The following is a 14,533-nucleotide window of genomic DNA, read 5'->3' on the forward strand; positions in this document are numbered from 1 at the left end:
AAAACGTCAATACCAAAACAACAACAACAACAACAACAACAACAACAAAAACACAGCAACTTGGGAATCATCAAAACGCGAGTGACTGATTTTATTACATTTAGTGTTAGTGGCGATCGATAGTGGATAATAATAGGCTGTATAATGTAGGCTACTGACGATAACAAGGCTGCGCTGTTGAGGCTCGCGCAGCATCTGGAGGAGAAATGGAAACATGAGCGAAGCGCAGACAAAAAGAAACTTGGTTAACATACTGCGGTAAAAATTCAAAATGTGGAGTTTTTATAACTTGATACTGGTAAGCAAAACTACACGACCAAGAATGCTGTTTTCCTAAATAGGCTACCGTCACGATTAAAAACGTGACACTGATTTCATACAACAGTTCAATTAACAAGTAGTTCATATTAAGCCACTTAGCCTACATTTTAGAAGGAACATTGACTGTTTTGTTCTATTTTATCAGCGAAAATAGTTTCAAACAAAGATCACAGCAGAACCAAAGCGCAACACCCTTGTTTTCATTACTGAATGATTCAGCGTTTTGAACGAATTGGCTATTTGAATGAATCGCTTGAATGAATGAATCAATGACTCACTCATTAAGAGGTTACTTGCCGCCACCTACTGGTGGTTTAGTTTCATTTTTAAAAGTATCATATTTGATATTTATATCAAATATTCTATATATCTATATTCATATTTGTATTTTCAAAAAAATATTTAAAACAATCCCATAACATTATTTAATGCAGTTGTAATCAATCAAAAATATGCAGATTTACATATGTCAAAGCTGCAATATTCTGAAAGGATATTGCTTCAGAACAAATTTATATTTCCACCACAAAAAAAAAAAAAATACTTTTTTTTTTTTTTTTTTTCCCCGGACAAGCAACTGTTTTTACTCGTACAAGTGAATGACCGATTTACGTGCGTCCACATGAGAAGGCTTAATGTCAAGCCCTGTATGTAATCTTAATGGGCTGTGTTTCAGTCAGCATTTCATATTGAATGACAACAAAAACAGAAAAAAATATACAGATGAAACAATTTTATTGGGAATTTGGCTGTATTCAAATATATTATCTGAGCAAAAAGGGTAGCACCAGAGAAGCAAACAAATGTTGGGCTGACACTTGGCAGAATGCGCAATGCAACAATGACATGATGAATATTCTAATTGCTGTATGTCGTCATCTATCGACATTTAGCGGCATATATATATAGCATTAAAAAATTTAAAAATTGGCATTAAAAAGGCATTAAATTAGATTTGATGAAACCTGTAAAAACCCTGTAATAAGTCACTCTGAAGTAGTGAGTTTATGGGGGTGCAGAGCTGGTGGTTGTTCTAGGCAAACACCAGTGCCTTGAATTTGATGTGAGCGGCTATTGGCAACCATTGAAAATTGATGAAGAGAGGGATGACGTGTTCTCTTTGGCTCGTTAAAGACCACTCTCGCTGCTGCATTCTGGGTGAGTTGCAGAGGTTTGACAGTGCATGCATGCAGGCCTGCCAAGAGAGGATTACAATAGTCCAGTCTGGGGCAAGGAGTTGTGTAGCATGCTTCAATAGGAATGGCTACATGTTGTATCCTAATGTTGTATATATGGCAAATCAGTAGTAAGCAGTAGTATGCTACATTTACTATATTTATCATGTAACCTCATCACATTGCATGTTTAATTCACTAAGTGGCATCCGGTTATCATCTTCAAAATATATATTTTTAATTTTCTATTTAACAAATATCAAGAATTGCAGTTGATATCACTTGCGGTTTGTCCATTGCAATCATTAAAGGGTTAGTTCACCCAAAAATGAAAATTCTGTCATTAATTACTCACCCTCATGTCGTTCCAAACCCTTAAGACCTTTGTTCATCTTCAGAACAAAAATTAAGATATTTTTGATGAAATCCGAGAGCTCTCTGACTCCTCCATAGACAGCAATTTAAAGGGAAAGTTCACCCAAAAATATTAAATTTTTGTCATCATTTTCTCACCTTCAATTTGTAACCAAACAGATCTTTATTCAACAATGTCTTCTCTCTCATGTCAGTCTCATATGCAGCTGATGTAGTAAACGCAGTGCAGGCTTCCGTGTTTACGTCCGAACGCCACCTTAGTATTGGCCGACACTGTACACGTGAGCAGCACGATGAATACGTGTGATGCTGACGCAGGAGCCGGCCAATAATGAGTCGGCATTCTGACGTAGAACACGGAAACGCTGCACTGTGTTCACTACGTCATTTCTGGGTGACCCAACCCTGGATGGGTGAACTAAGGCCTGGAAAGTTGATGCTCGCTCGTTTTTATAGTGCTGCTGGGATGATGTACTTTTAGGCCAAAAACCTAAAGCAAGTTAGCATTTTAGTACTTCAGGTTCCGGCGTCCTATAATCAATGAGTTTTTTGAATGGATTTTGGTAAATGCAGGAAATATTTTCACATTTTATTCTACATTTCACGTTTTATTCTACAACATAAAATACATCAGTAATATTCCCTCATATTTTTTATTTTTTTATCTTAGTGGCTAAATGGGACTACAGAGGTTGTCGGGACATTAAACGTCATCACGCTGAACAAGTAAACTCATCTTCTCACTAATTCACTTTCACAGCTTCTTTGTGTTTATATCCATGCTCTTAAAACTATTCTAACTCAGATTTTTAGGGAAAATGTTATCACGAGTTGTCGTAAGCCCAATGGTGAGGTGACGCAACTGTGGTGTAGTTCATTTATAGCTTATATTTAGCTTTTTACTTATGGTGATTGTATTTAGACTTCAAAATTCACAAGTTATGTTTACCTGTGAAGATTATCACAATGAACAAAACATGTAAGAATCATAAATTGCCAAGGGAACCAGGGTGATGCAAGAGTTTTAGTGCACTGAATACTGAACTATGGAGCTGATCTGCCTATGCCCCATCTAGCAACTGCCTAGAAACCATCTAGAAAACCTTCTGGCCACATTCTAGCAAATCAACATTCAAGTGTAAAAAAAAATAGGCCTAAATATGCTTTAGATTTTATGGCTATTTTTTCATCTTTCAGACATGAAAAGTAAAGTTCTTCAAAAATGTACATTTTGGCAAAATGTACATTTTTGAAGAATTTTACTTTTCTAGTTCTAACATTAACGCTCCACATCACGTTTTTATTTGCTGTTTAATTCAATGCAACAAAGGTAGCTCTCAGAACATTCTACGACAGAAAACACGTGTGTCTAACGAAGTGTCCAATCATTGGGCACACCTTCCCATTTATTTGCATGCGTAAACCCGCCCCGACCAAAGCGCGTAATACGATTGGTCCACTGATGCAGCGTGAGTGGTTGCATCGGTGAGGTCAAAGGACGACGTCCAGAAGTAACCCCCCTCGCATCACACCACCGTGATGCTGCTGTCAAAGAGGCTGGAGCTACACAGACAGTACCATTATGGTGCTATATAGCCTATTAGCCATCACCGGAGAGGAGATGGCCTTCAATTAGGAGGGAATTCATTCAATCGATATTATAACGTCCGTTTACACACATCAGAATTGCTTGCAGACTCTTTTCGCACGGTGAGTACATAAGCTTATTACTGGGAGCGAGTGCCTACTAACAAGCGCTGCACATGACACTGCACATACTGGATGGATTTATAAAACATCAACAGCGACTTTGGCTGGCGAACCTTCGCGGATCATATGATGGGAGGGTTTGTTGAGTTGTATGATGAGTTAACTTAGCATGTGTGCTAGGTTGAACCGATTGTATTGTTTCTCGGTTTAAGTTGAGACAGGCAGTTCACATGTTTGAAAGATGATGAAATTATGAATATTATGCTGATTGAAGACAGTTGGTTATGGACTGAGTACAAATGAGCTTTAATGTAAGCGTTAGATGATTAAAAGCGAGTGTTACACATGGTTGAGGGTCCGGGATGTTCTGAGACTCGTTCATCAGGTTCATCAGGCTGGATGAGGTGCATTTATATTTTTTACATGTGTCAGTCCTGCAGGTAAGTTGCTAAATGAAGGTACACGTTACAGTAGTCAGACAGGTTCACACGGAGTCAAACGTAAAATGGGTAACATACAATAACGCTATTGTTACAGAGCTTGTACTTGTGATACATTGATGGGAGCTGATGACACCATGGTGCTTTGATAGCCATGGTATTTCAAAGACATAGTGCATTACCAAAAACATAACAATACTATGGTGCTATGGTCCATAGAGCATCACTTACAAAGTACTAAAAATACCATTATTCTGCTTGGAGGAAGTATGTTACATCGTTTTAGCAACATACCATGTAAATATCATGGTATTCGTAGTACAGTCATGTGTCAAGTGCTGGTATTGTTGACTAAAACTCTTAAAATTTCGGTTAATTGATACAAAGGTAAAATATAAATATTAAATGAAAAATGTTGCATTGACAACTGGAATAAAAAAGTTAACATGGTAAACTACATTAGTTAAAAAATGCTTATCAAGCATTTATTAGTCTTTTACAGTTAATTTCAACATTTACTAATACATTATTAAAATGAAAAGTTGTATCTTTTAAGATTATTTAATGGACCTGAGCTAATATGAACTGACAATAAACAGTTGTTAGTTTATTAACTAACGTTAACAAAGACTAAAAATACTGTAACAAATGTATTGCTGGTTGCTAGTTAATGTTTGTTCATGCATTCACTAATGTTAACTAATAGGATCTTATTGTAAAAAGTTACCTAAATATTAAAAAACATAAACTAATAAAAAAGACAATCACTTAAGAATTACAAAAACTGAAACAAAAATTTAAATAAAAACTGAAAATATAAAAACAATTTAATTCAAATCATTAATAAATACTATAATAGTGTATAAATAAAACTAAAATAATACTGTCTAGTACTATGGTATTATTTATATTACTGTCTTATGTTACTGCACTTGTCTCTTTTCTAGTAAGGCATGACTTTGATAATGACTGTTGCTGTACACATATTTCATGAAATATGTGTCAATATGTGTCAAGTTCCAACATGCATTGCTAGAATGTACCCTGTTGAATCAAGAAAATACACAAAGTCACCTGTTTGTCAGTCATATCTATTGAATAAATCACAATGACACCTCACTGACAAAAAAAATAAAAAAATACCATGGTATTTGAATATGGTAATTATTCATTCAGTTCCAATTCATATCAAATCATGATCTTAACATGTGATACCAGTTTGTGTAGTAAGACCTGTCACAGTGAGTTTGCTTTTATTAAATTGGCATGAAATGGAAATCTGAATGTGAAAATGTATTTTCTAAATGCATCTTATCATGAAAGACTCATCCATGCATTGTTTAATTTTAAGAACATTTTTGAGCTTGTAATTTTAATCAATGTCTTAATCCGGCGAAAAGACTTCTTTCTGGTGATGTATGCAGGACTTCTCCATTTAGTTTTCTTAAAAAAAGAAAATATCTGTTGCTACCAGTGTTGGGCAAGTTACTCTTAAAAAGTAATTAATTACTAGCTCCTAATAATTACATCTTCAACAGTGTAGTTAGATTACTTTACTAATTACTCTCTCTGAAAAGTATTGCATTACTTATTACTGATTTCTTTCTAAATAAATCCCGTATCAAAGTCGACTAGTTGAGCAATACAGGGATAGACAAGAAACTGCTCTTTTAATTCTTTTAAAAATAATCTAACACTTGCATAAATTATTCTTGAACTGACCAAAGTATTTGGAGAAGGTTACATAAAAAAACTAAAAAAAATAAACTTTTGATGTTAAATCCACTATTGTTTTATATAGAATTGTTCTATAGTCTATACAATATGTAATGCAATTACATAAGAAATAACTCATTAAAATACAGAGTAATCCCTTACTTTATTTTTTCAAGGTAAAGTAATTAAATTACAGCAATTAATTACTCTGTAAAGAGTTACATCCAATACTGGTTGCTACTTTCATTACATTGTGACTAAGTAAAATGCAAGATACACATTTGCATCACATTATCCTTGTTTTTATGTCATCTGTTTATTGGGAAAAAAATGTATATTTTAGTAAAATATATAATTAAGAAATCATCTTTTTGTTGTAATAACTTTTGTGTGGTTTTAAAGACTTGAATGCAAACAAATGGATCTTCTCTTTCCTCCCATAGTGCTTGCAGCCTGTCAGCGTGGCCCATCAATGGCAGAGCAGGACTCCACTGAGAATAAGCTTCCAGCTGTGGCTGCACTGCACTCTCACTTCATTGTAGGCTCTGTGTCTGAGGACAATTCTGAGGATGAGACCGCAGGGAAGCTGGACCTGCAGTTGGAGGAGAATCCACGCTCCCTTTCCCCCTCCTCTGTCAGTTCAGACAGCACATATGAGATGGGTTTTGACAGCCTGGACGGAGCCTTGCTCAATATGAGGTCAGAGGCGCTTTGTGCTCTTTGTTTGCAGTTATTGTGACATGGATGTCCACTTTCACCAAGCTGTATCACGCTTGCTGTGTCTGGCACTTGATATCAGGGTGCTTGAGTTCTGATAAGACTAGTGCTGGTTGTCTAAATAAGTGATTACATTTGATAGTCCATGTATGACTGAGGGAAGTATGCAGCAGCGTTGTGCAAAATGGTGGCTTGAGTATACTAGGTTCATCAAGGTTCATCTGGGTTCATCTCTTTGCTGTGCGAAAATGTGCACAAGCGCCTCTCTGTGTGTTTGGTTAACTTCGGTTACACTGCCAGCTTTTGGAAGCATTTTGCATCTCAATGCTCACTGGGGTCTCACACAGACATGTCATAATGAGTGGTGTTGAGTGTGTGTCCAAGTGGTGATGCTTCAGGAATAGTTTGGAGCGTAGGCGCCAATTAAATTTTTTGCCGGTGGGTGCCCACACTTCATAGTGCCACCTCCCCAGCACACAATGAGAAACTTGCATTTGTTTCTTTAGGGTGACCATACGTCCTCTTTTTCCCGGACATGTCCTCTTTTTGGACCTAAAAAAATGCGTTCGGCCGGGATTTCTAAATCGCTCAAAGTGTCCGGGATTCGATTATTATTATTAGAGATGCACTAATGTATCGGCTAACAATCGTATTGGCCGATAAAAGCTATTATTATCACTATCGTCCATCGGCCGATTGTTTAAAAACTGCCGATGGTCAGGGCCGATTATATCCTGTCAGTCAAAAGGGTGCGGAAAGACTTGTTCAGACTGCAACTCATACATACTGTGTGTGAAGAAAATCACTCTTGTGTTGAATTCTAATGCATTAACAGTTTAAAAATAGTGACGTTAAAGCAGGCTGTTTTTGACAGGTCTGCGTTTTTTTTTTTCCTACATCAAATATCATTTGTAGCGCCTCCCATCCAGTAATCGCTAAAAGATTTGTGCTTTATTACTTCTGATAAGAATTAAAGTTTCAGTTTTCAAATTCTGTCCATTTTATCATGAAATTCAAACAATAAATGCCGTTTTAACGCTCTTAAATGTGACGTGTCAGATCGCTGTAATGCCTCAGTTCAGGCGGCAGCTTGGAGCGCGAGTCTTTTCTTCTTCTTCAATACAAGTTATATCTCGAAAAACATGAATGAACATCAAAGGTATGTTGAAATATATTGTACAACTTACCAGAATGTATCATGTCTCATGTAATCACTTTATTTGTGTTTCAACCGCAGAAAGACGTCAATAAAACAGCTTGTGAACAATACCTATGTCACATCGTCACTTTTACCTCTGGAATGTTTTCCAGTGTTCACCGTTGAAAACTACCTTATGTGATACTAAGTTTTATACATTTCAGTTTTTATTTGAGTGTAATCATTATATCTGAAAATAAACAGTAGCTGAATTTAATACCTCTGCTGTTAATTGTAAGCTCTAATATTGTAGTGTACCAAATGAGAGGTTTCCCTGTATATTTTGCAACATTATTTGGGAGAGATTTTTTTTTTCCTTAAGAAAAACCAAACTATCGGTATCGGCCGATATCATTCTGAATAATTGGCTGTCGGTATCGGCAGAGAAATTTAGTATCGGTGCATCTCTAATTATTATATAATTTCGTATATAATAAATTATTTGCACCTCAGAGCACGCAAATGAGCAAATGAAACAATAAACACTGTCATATCATGCTATCTTGCATTCAGATGCCTGGTGTTTGTGAACGCAATTGTGTGAGGCGCTTCTGGGAGGAAATTATACAGAACCACTTTAACGACAGACTTTTCTCAGGCATTACAGAATGACCAAAACAGCATTTCGGATGCTGTGCAACGAGATTGCTCGGCTGGTTGGTCCAGTTATGCTGTCCCATCGCAAAGTCACATGTCTTTTTTTAATAAGTGATTCCATCGTAGATTATGCGCATGTTTTCGTGCCGCATAAAAATTTATCAGACCTAATTGAGCGTATAAGTTTTTTCTATGTGCGTTTTTAGAATTTTTGCGCAGCTTGGTGTTTCCATCCAGCGTTTTTTTTTTTTTTTATTTATGTATTTATTTATTTTTTATGCGATATCCCAAAATGCTCATAAAATGGGTGGATGGAAACATAGCAGGGGCTTCTGTGTACTACACAACTTTAAACACACATCTCAAGGATTGTTGGGAAAGATTCGATCTTCAGGAAAGTATACCAGAGAACACAAGGAGGACAGAAATTATTTTTGACTAAAGTGTTAAAGTGCTAAACTATGTCTTTATTTGTTTCTAGTTATTCTACTGTTGAGGGGCAAAAGTTGAATGTAAAGGCACCAACTTTAGTACACTTTATGTATTAAAGTTCAATAACATATTTGAAGGTTATGAACAATTATTTCTTTGATTAATCGGATAAAAAGCCCAATTTTCTTCTTTTATTTTATTGAAAAAACTAACTATTCCATATCCTGCCCAATGCTGTCCTTCAAACAAACGTGCCAGTTGAATACTATGAAAACATATATAGTGCATAGATCTATATTATCTATGCTACAGTACAGTATATGCAAAAAAGCTAAAGCAAAAGGACAGTTTAAATCTCTACAATAAAAAATGAAGATAATAATAATAATAATAAATAGGGATGCACCAATACCATTTAAAGACAGAGTACGAGTACCGATACTTTTTTCTAGTACTCGCCGATACCGATACCGATGCCTATACATTTATTAATTTCTCTTTTTTTTTTTTTTTTTTTTTTTGGTGATGTTGCAGTTTTCCAAGCACAACACAGTGAGACTAATGAATGTAGGACAGCTTCTTTATTATTACTCTAATGAAAAAAGTTATAATTTTTATGTGCTTGTCACAAACTTAAAGAACAAAAATTTCAGTGTCCAATAACCTTCAAAGGGCATAATTACCTATATATATATATATATGTATATGTGTATATGTGTATGTATGTATGTATGTATATGTATAATTGTTGTTATATAAAAAGAAATTTACAAACAAATTACAAACAATACAACAAATACTATAGAGATACAAATGAAATAAACTTGTTTTTCAGATACAGTAGTTTTATTTACCATGTATACATTTATTGAACATATTTGGTTGTTTTATTAACATTAATGACAAATATAGGCTCCGGTCCCTTTAAGACCGTATTCATGGATACTAACACTCATCCTGTTTTCACCCTAAATGTTTACGTCCACTTAAGCCATAACCAACTGTATTTATGTGAGATACTCCACACGATGGACATTTTGACAACTATGTGTGCCTTTGACCAATCAGGCGCAAGGAGAACTGATTGCGCGCTGTCTGAGAGAACTGGGATCGCGCGCGCGCGAGAGAGAGAGAGCGCGCGCGCGCAAGAGGAAACGCTTCTGGTCTGTGTCATTCAGCGCGATTCCGCCTATCCCGCCTTCACTAATCGATAACGAATTGTGATTGAAAGCATGCAGTTCGCAATGTGTGTTGTCATCATTAATTTGAAGTATTTCCACTCCCTTGAGGCTGACATTGTTTCTGCTGCTGCCGCCGGTGTCTCTGTGCACGGAAAATTCTGTCAGTTCCGTCACGTGAGGTATCGGTCTTCGGTATCGGGGGTATTTTTACGAGTACGAGTACAAGTACATGAGCTTGGTATCGGGCCGATACCGATACTGGTATCGGTATTGGTGCATCCCTAATAATAAAGATTATAAAGAAAAACGTGTTAACAGATAAGAAGAATGTTCAGCGAGAACACACATTCACTTTGGACACAGTAACCTGTTACTGTCATTTCTTTATCATGTAAATGTAAGAAATGTCTAACATTTATTAATATTCAATTACACGCTGTTACCACTCTCATAAAATACTTGAATTACATGTTGACAGGTAACAGATTGAAAAAATGATTACAGAGACATTTAATTGATTTGAATCTGCCAATTAAACTACAAAGACTTTTAAATGACCACTTAGGTCTAAACTCATGTCACTTTCTATTAGTCAGTATTTGTGTTTTATAGCTACGATGAAAAATAATTTAACTTGTCTATCGAGAGTAAAACTGCTAAAGCGGGCAGTTTTACTCTCAATAGACAAGTTAAATTATTATTTTGGGGAACATGTGGCCACCCGACCAGACCACATGCAGACAAGTACTTGCAAATCTGCTGTTTGTATGCAACCTTGTGAACATCATTTATTTAGTGAAATAATAAACACTCCTCATAGTGTATTTTTTTTGTTTTCTGATTTTATTTACTGGTGATTAAATATATAATATGTCCGTGTTCAGAGAAGTGTTATAGGACAGGGGTTGCGGTGCTGAAACTGCCTGAGTGGGGCAATATGCCCCTCCTCCCCATATCGCTCTGCTATTGGTCAAGGGGCGGGGCTGTGGTGGGCAAGCAAAAAAAGAAGTACATGGGAAGAGAAGGAAAATCAAGGAGACTGAGAGGAGGAGGGACATTCCAGTCCTTCCCCCTTAAAGGAGCACTTTATGTGTGCCAGCGCTTGCAACATGAAGACTATGTTAGGGACAGCGTACTTCTATACTACTCATTCTATTTCTGCAGTATGTATGTATGTATGTATGTGCAATATGCATTTTCTCTGTCTTGAATAACCGAATGATATCCTACATTTGCCAACCAAAGAATATTATGTGAGATTCTGTATCCATTTCCAGAAGAACCAGACACAGAAGTAATATCTGCTTTCTTGACTCAAGAATCAGACTGCCAACAGTTAAGACATTTTTACAAAAAAACGTATTATATGTTTTACTATATAAACTTACTATATGTTGTTATATCCAATTGAAAACTGGATTCCCTTGGCTACATTTAACATGCACATAGCATGCTACTGCTTGATATGCAGCATGTAGCATATTGCTGAGTGATATGCATACTTTTTCACAAACTATACAGTGATTCTCTACTGATTTGGCCTTGGGACTCACATTTTCCAATGGTCATTAAGCCTGCGACCCAAATTTTTAGGAATTTGAGCCAGGCAAATTTATGTCTCAGAAATGGTTGGGACACAAAAGTACCATCCCACTATACTTAACTAATTTTTAAAAGTACAATAAAGTTAGTAAGTTGGTAGAAACCACAGTCGTCAAAAATATAGAAAATAACACAAAGTGAAAATAAAGTGGTATTTAAGGTTAAGAAAACTACAGGTACCATGGTAAATACACAATACTAACATGAACTCTTAAAGGGATAGTTCACCCCAAAAAGAACATTTTGTCATCATTTACTCACCCTCAAGTTGTTCCAAACCTGTATGAATTTCTCTGTTCTGCTAAATTTTTGTCCATACTATGGAAGTCAGTGGGGCCTATTGTTTGGTTACCCATATTCTTCAAAATATCTTCTTTTATGTTCAGCAGAAAAAAGAAATTTATACAAGTTTGGAACAACTTGAGGGTGAGTAAATGATGACAAAATTTTTGGATGAACTATCCCTTTGATAAAACATAAGGACACTCATCCTGATGAACATCCTTATGCAAATCCTTCCCCATTAACACGGCATACCAGTTATGTTATTTATGGGTACTCAGGGCCTGAATTTCTGCATGGGATTATGGGTATTGCACATATTTTTACTCATTCTAGCAGGTTTCGCACTTATGCGTGTCACTAAAGTTTATCAAAACCGTGCACACCTAAAGCTGCCTCATAAACAGATCATGAAGACCAAGATTAGTTCTTTGTGTGGCTAATAAAGTAAATGGTCAAATACACACAAATTTATGTACGAATTGCTCGTCTTGGCAAGTATTCACATAAATACAGTTGGTTATGAACATAAAATGTATAATGGATCAGTGCATTCAGATTTAAAGTGACAGCAGCCTAATATGTGTCTGTGTCATTAGTGTTGATAAAACAACAAACAAAAGACAGAGAAAATCACTCACTGCTCTTGACTGAATAACTTTTCTAATTGTTTTTGTATTTAATTTTTAAAATGAAGACTATTCAGTGTTATTTTATTAACATTAATTTATTCTTTAAATTGATACTTTATTCAATTTCTAGTATTCCTCTACCTGAATACTACTCTTATGCCTACCCGAAAAACTTAAAGCACTGTTTATTTCTTTTGTATGTTTATTCTATCCGCTTAAGTCGTGACGTAAGGAATGCCATTTCTGGGTCCAAGCCTCGGCTCGTTTCACTTGAGAATGCCATCTCTCGACGGCCGTTTATGAGCGCTATTTATTCATATTAAACGTTTAACATTTTAAAAAGTTAAACATTTAAAATACCTACAGTCTACACAACAGTCTCCATGCTCACAGCGTCACAGACATTAATATATTAACAATTTATAAGATGAATCACTGTCTGGCCATCTGGGATTTTGGTATGGAGATAAAGGTTATGATTATAATTTTTTGGTAGTATTACACCACATCATGTGTGTATATTAGCACCGTTTGTTGTTTTCTTGTGGTATGAGATAGAGCATTTGGACCCGGAAGCGCTGCCGCCTGACGTCAGACTTAACAACTGAATTGTATTTATTTGTGCTACTGCTTGTAATTTGTTTACTGGTTCTTATTTTATTACTAAGTGTTGACTTGTCTTTTTTTGTAAAATCAATTCCAAAGTTTAAAATCAGGCTGCTTTGTAAGCTTTTGCGAAAAAAAAATATTACCTTATTGTAAAAGCAAAAATGAAAAAATGAGGTATATGCGTTAATCCAGAGTGGTAATTGGAGTCTACATAATCAGTTTCTGAGCTTTTCTCTGCATTTATTCATGAGTTTTAATCCAATCACTGCGCTGTATTATGCAAGAGATTGCATTACAAATGTCACACAAGACTGTTTGAACGCTGTGCATTTACCTGCCTGTTCAGCTTTGCGTTTGGATACATGTGTTGTAAGTGTATGTTTCCTCAGTACAGTAGCACGAAAGTGTTTGCATTTTTTCCGCTATGCGGTCAGAGCTGGAGTTTGACTATCAATGCATGGAAAATATGACTGTAACAATATTTAATAAGTAAGGGGGCGTTTCCTCCGAGGAGGCAAAACAATTGGATGAGAAAATAATCCATATTACAAAAATAAAAAAGAGCAAATATTACAAAATGTGACATAAACAAGTGATTTATACAACGTTTATTCGAACACTGTCCAACAGTGACACCTGCAGGTAAAGTTACTGCGGGAGCTCCTTGTCTCTCTTGCCTCCTCTGAGCCCAATGACTTTTAACAGACCCCCTAAAGCGTGCAGTGGGTTTGCTGGGGGGTAACTGAGAATGAATGGAGGAAAGTCATGTGAGAGGAGGCAATGCCTCCATCGCGCTGTGATTGGATATGATTGGTTATGATTGGATACGATTGGATTGTGCGATAAATCCTGCCACTTGTTTCTGTGCGCATTCGTGAATCAGTCTAAATTAACGACATGATGCCGTTGATGTGAAGACTAATTTAAAAAGTAAACATCTCACCTACTTCGATATCACCGCTTTGTCACGTCAAAATCAAACTTGAAATGGCCTGAAATCATGATGACTGTGGGGGTTTTAGTGAGCAATCAGCTTGATGAAGTTAAAGGTACATCTTCGTATCTGTGAGCAATGTTATGTAAATAATATTTACTGAGCTTGATGACTGATGATCCGAAAATAAGAACATCTGAACGTCAGTTCACAAATGAAATATATAAATTGTTACTGCCTTTAGTTATTTTTTTGGAATAAATGTAAAAATGCTTAAAACACTAACTTGATGAGATTTATACTTGGTTTTAATAAATAGAACATTAATTACATTGTTAAAGTAAAAATAGAAAGTAAAAAAAAAAAAATAGAATAGTAAAAAAAAGTGAAGGTATAACTGGGACATGAATTTACATTTGATTTATTAAAAAAAAAAAAAAAAAAGTGAGAACTTTGCCTCCTCATTTCAGAACACCACTGCACGCCACTGGTAAGAACATGCGGAGAGTGCATGAGAGTGGTTTTGGCGCGGAACGCTGCAATGAGTTTAACAACACTCGTGGCTCTGAGCACAGTTCGCAATGAGTTTAACAACACTTGCGGCTCTGAGCA

General features: G+C 35.9%; 1 protein-coding gene across 16 annotated transcripts in view; it reads left to right on the forward strand.

Moving 5' to 3' along the window:
* Nucleotides 1-3,377: 3,377 nt before the first annotated feature.
* Nucleotides 3,378-14,533, forward strand: part of acaca (acetyl-CoA carboxylase alpha) — a 70,814-nt gene continuing 59,658 nt past the window's right edge. For all 16 annotated transcript variants that reach the window (XM_051892870.1, XM_051892871.1, XM_051892873.1 and 13 more), the window contains exons 1-2: nt 3,378-3,581; nt 6,181-6,436. In XM_051892870.1, the coding sequence (XP_051748830.1) occupies nt 6,210-6,436 (227 nt within the window). In that variant the 5' untranslated portion in view covers nt 3,378-3,581; nt 6,181-6,209. The remainder of the gene's footprint in view (nt 3,582-6,180; nt 6,437-14,533) is intronic.

The sequence above is a fragment of the Ctenopharyngodon idella genome, chromosome 5 (assembly GCF_019924925.1).
Source record: "Ctenopharyngodon idella isolate HZGC_01 chromosome 5, HZGC01, whole genome shotgun sequence".
In the NCBI taxonomy this organism is placed as follows: domain Eukaryota; kingdom Metazoa; phylum Chordata; class Actinopteri; order Cypriniformes; family Xenocyprididae; genus Ctenopharyngodon; species Ctenopharyngodon idella.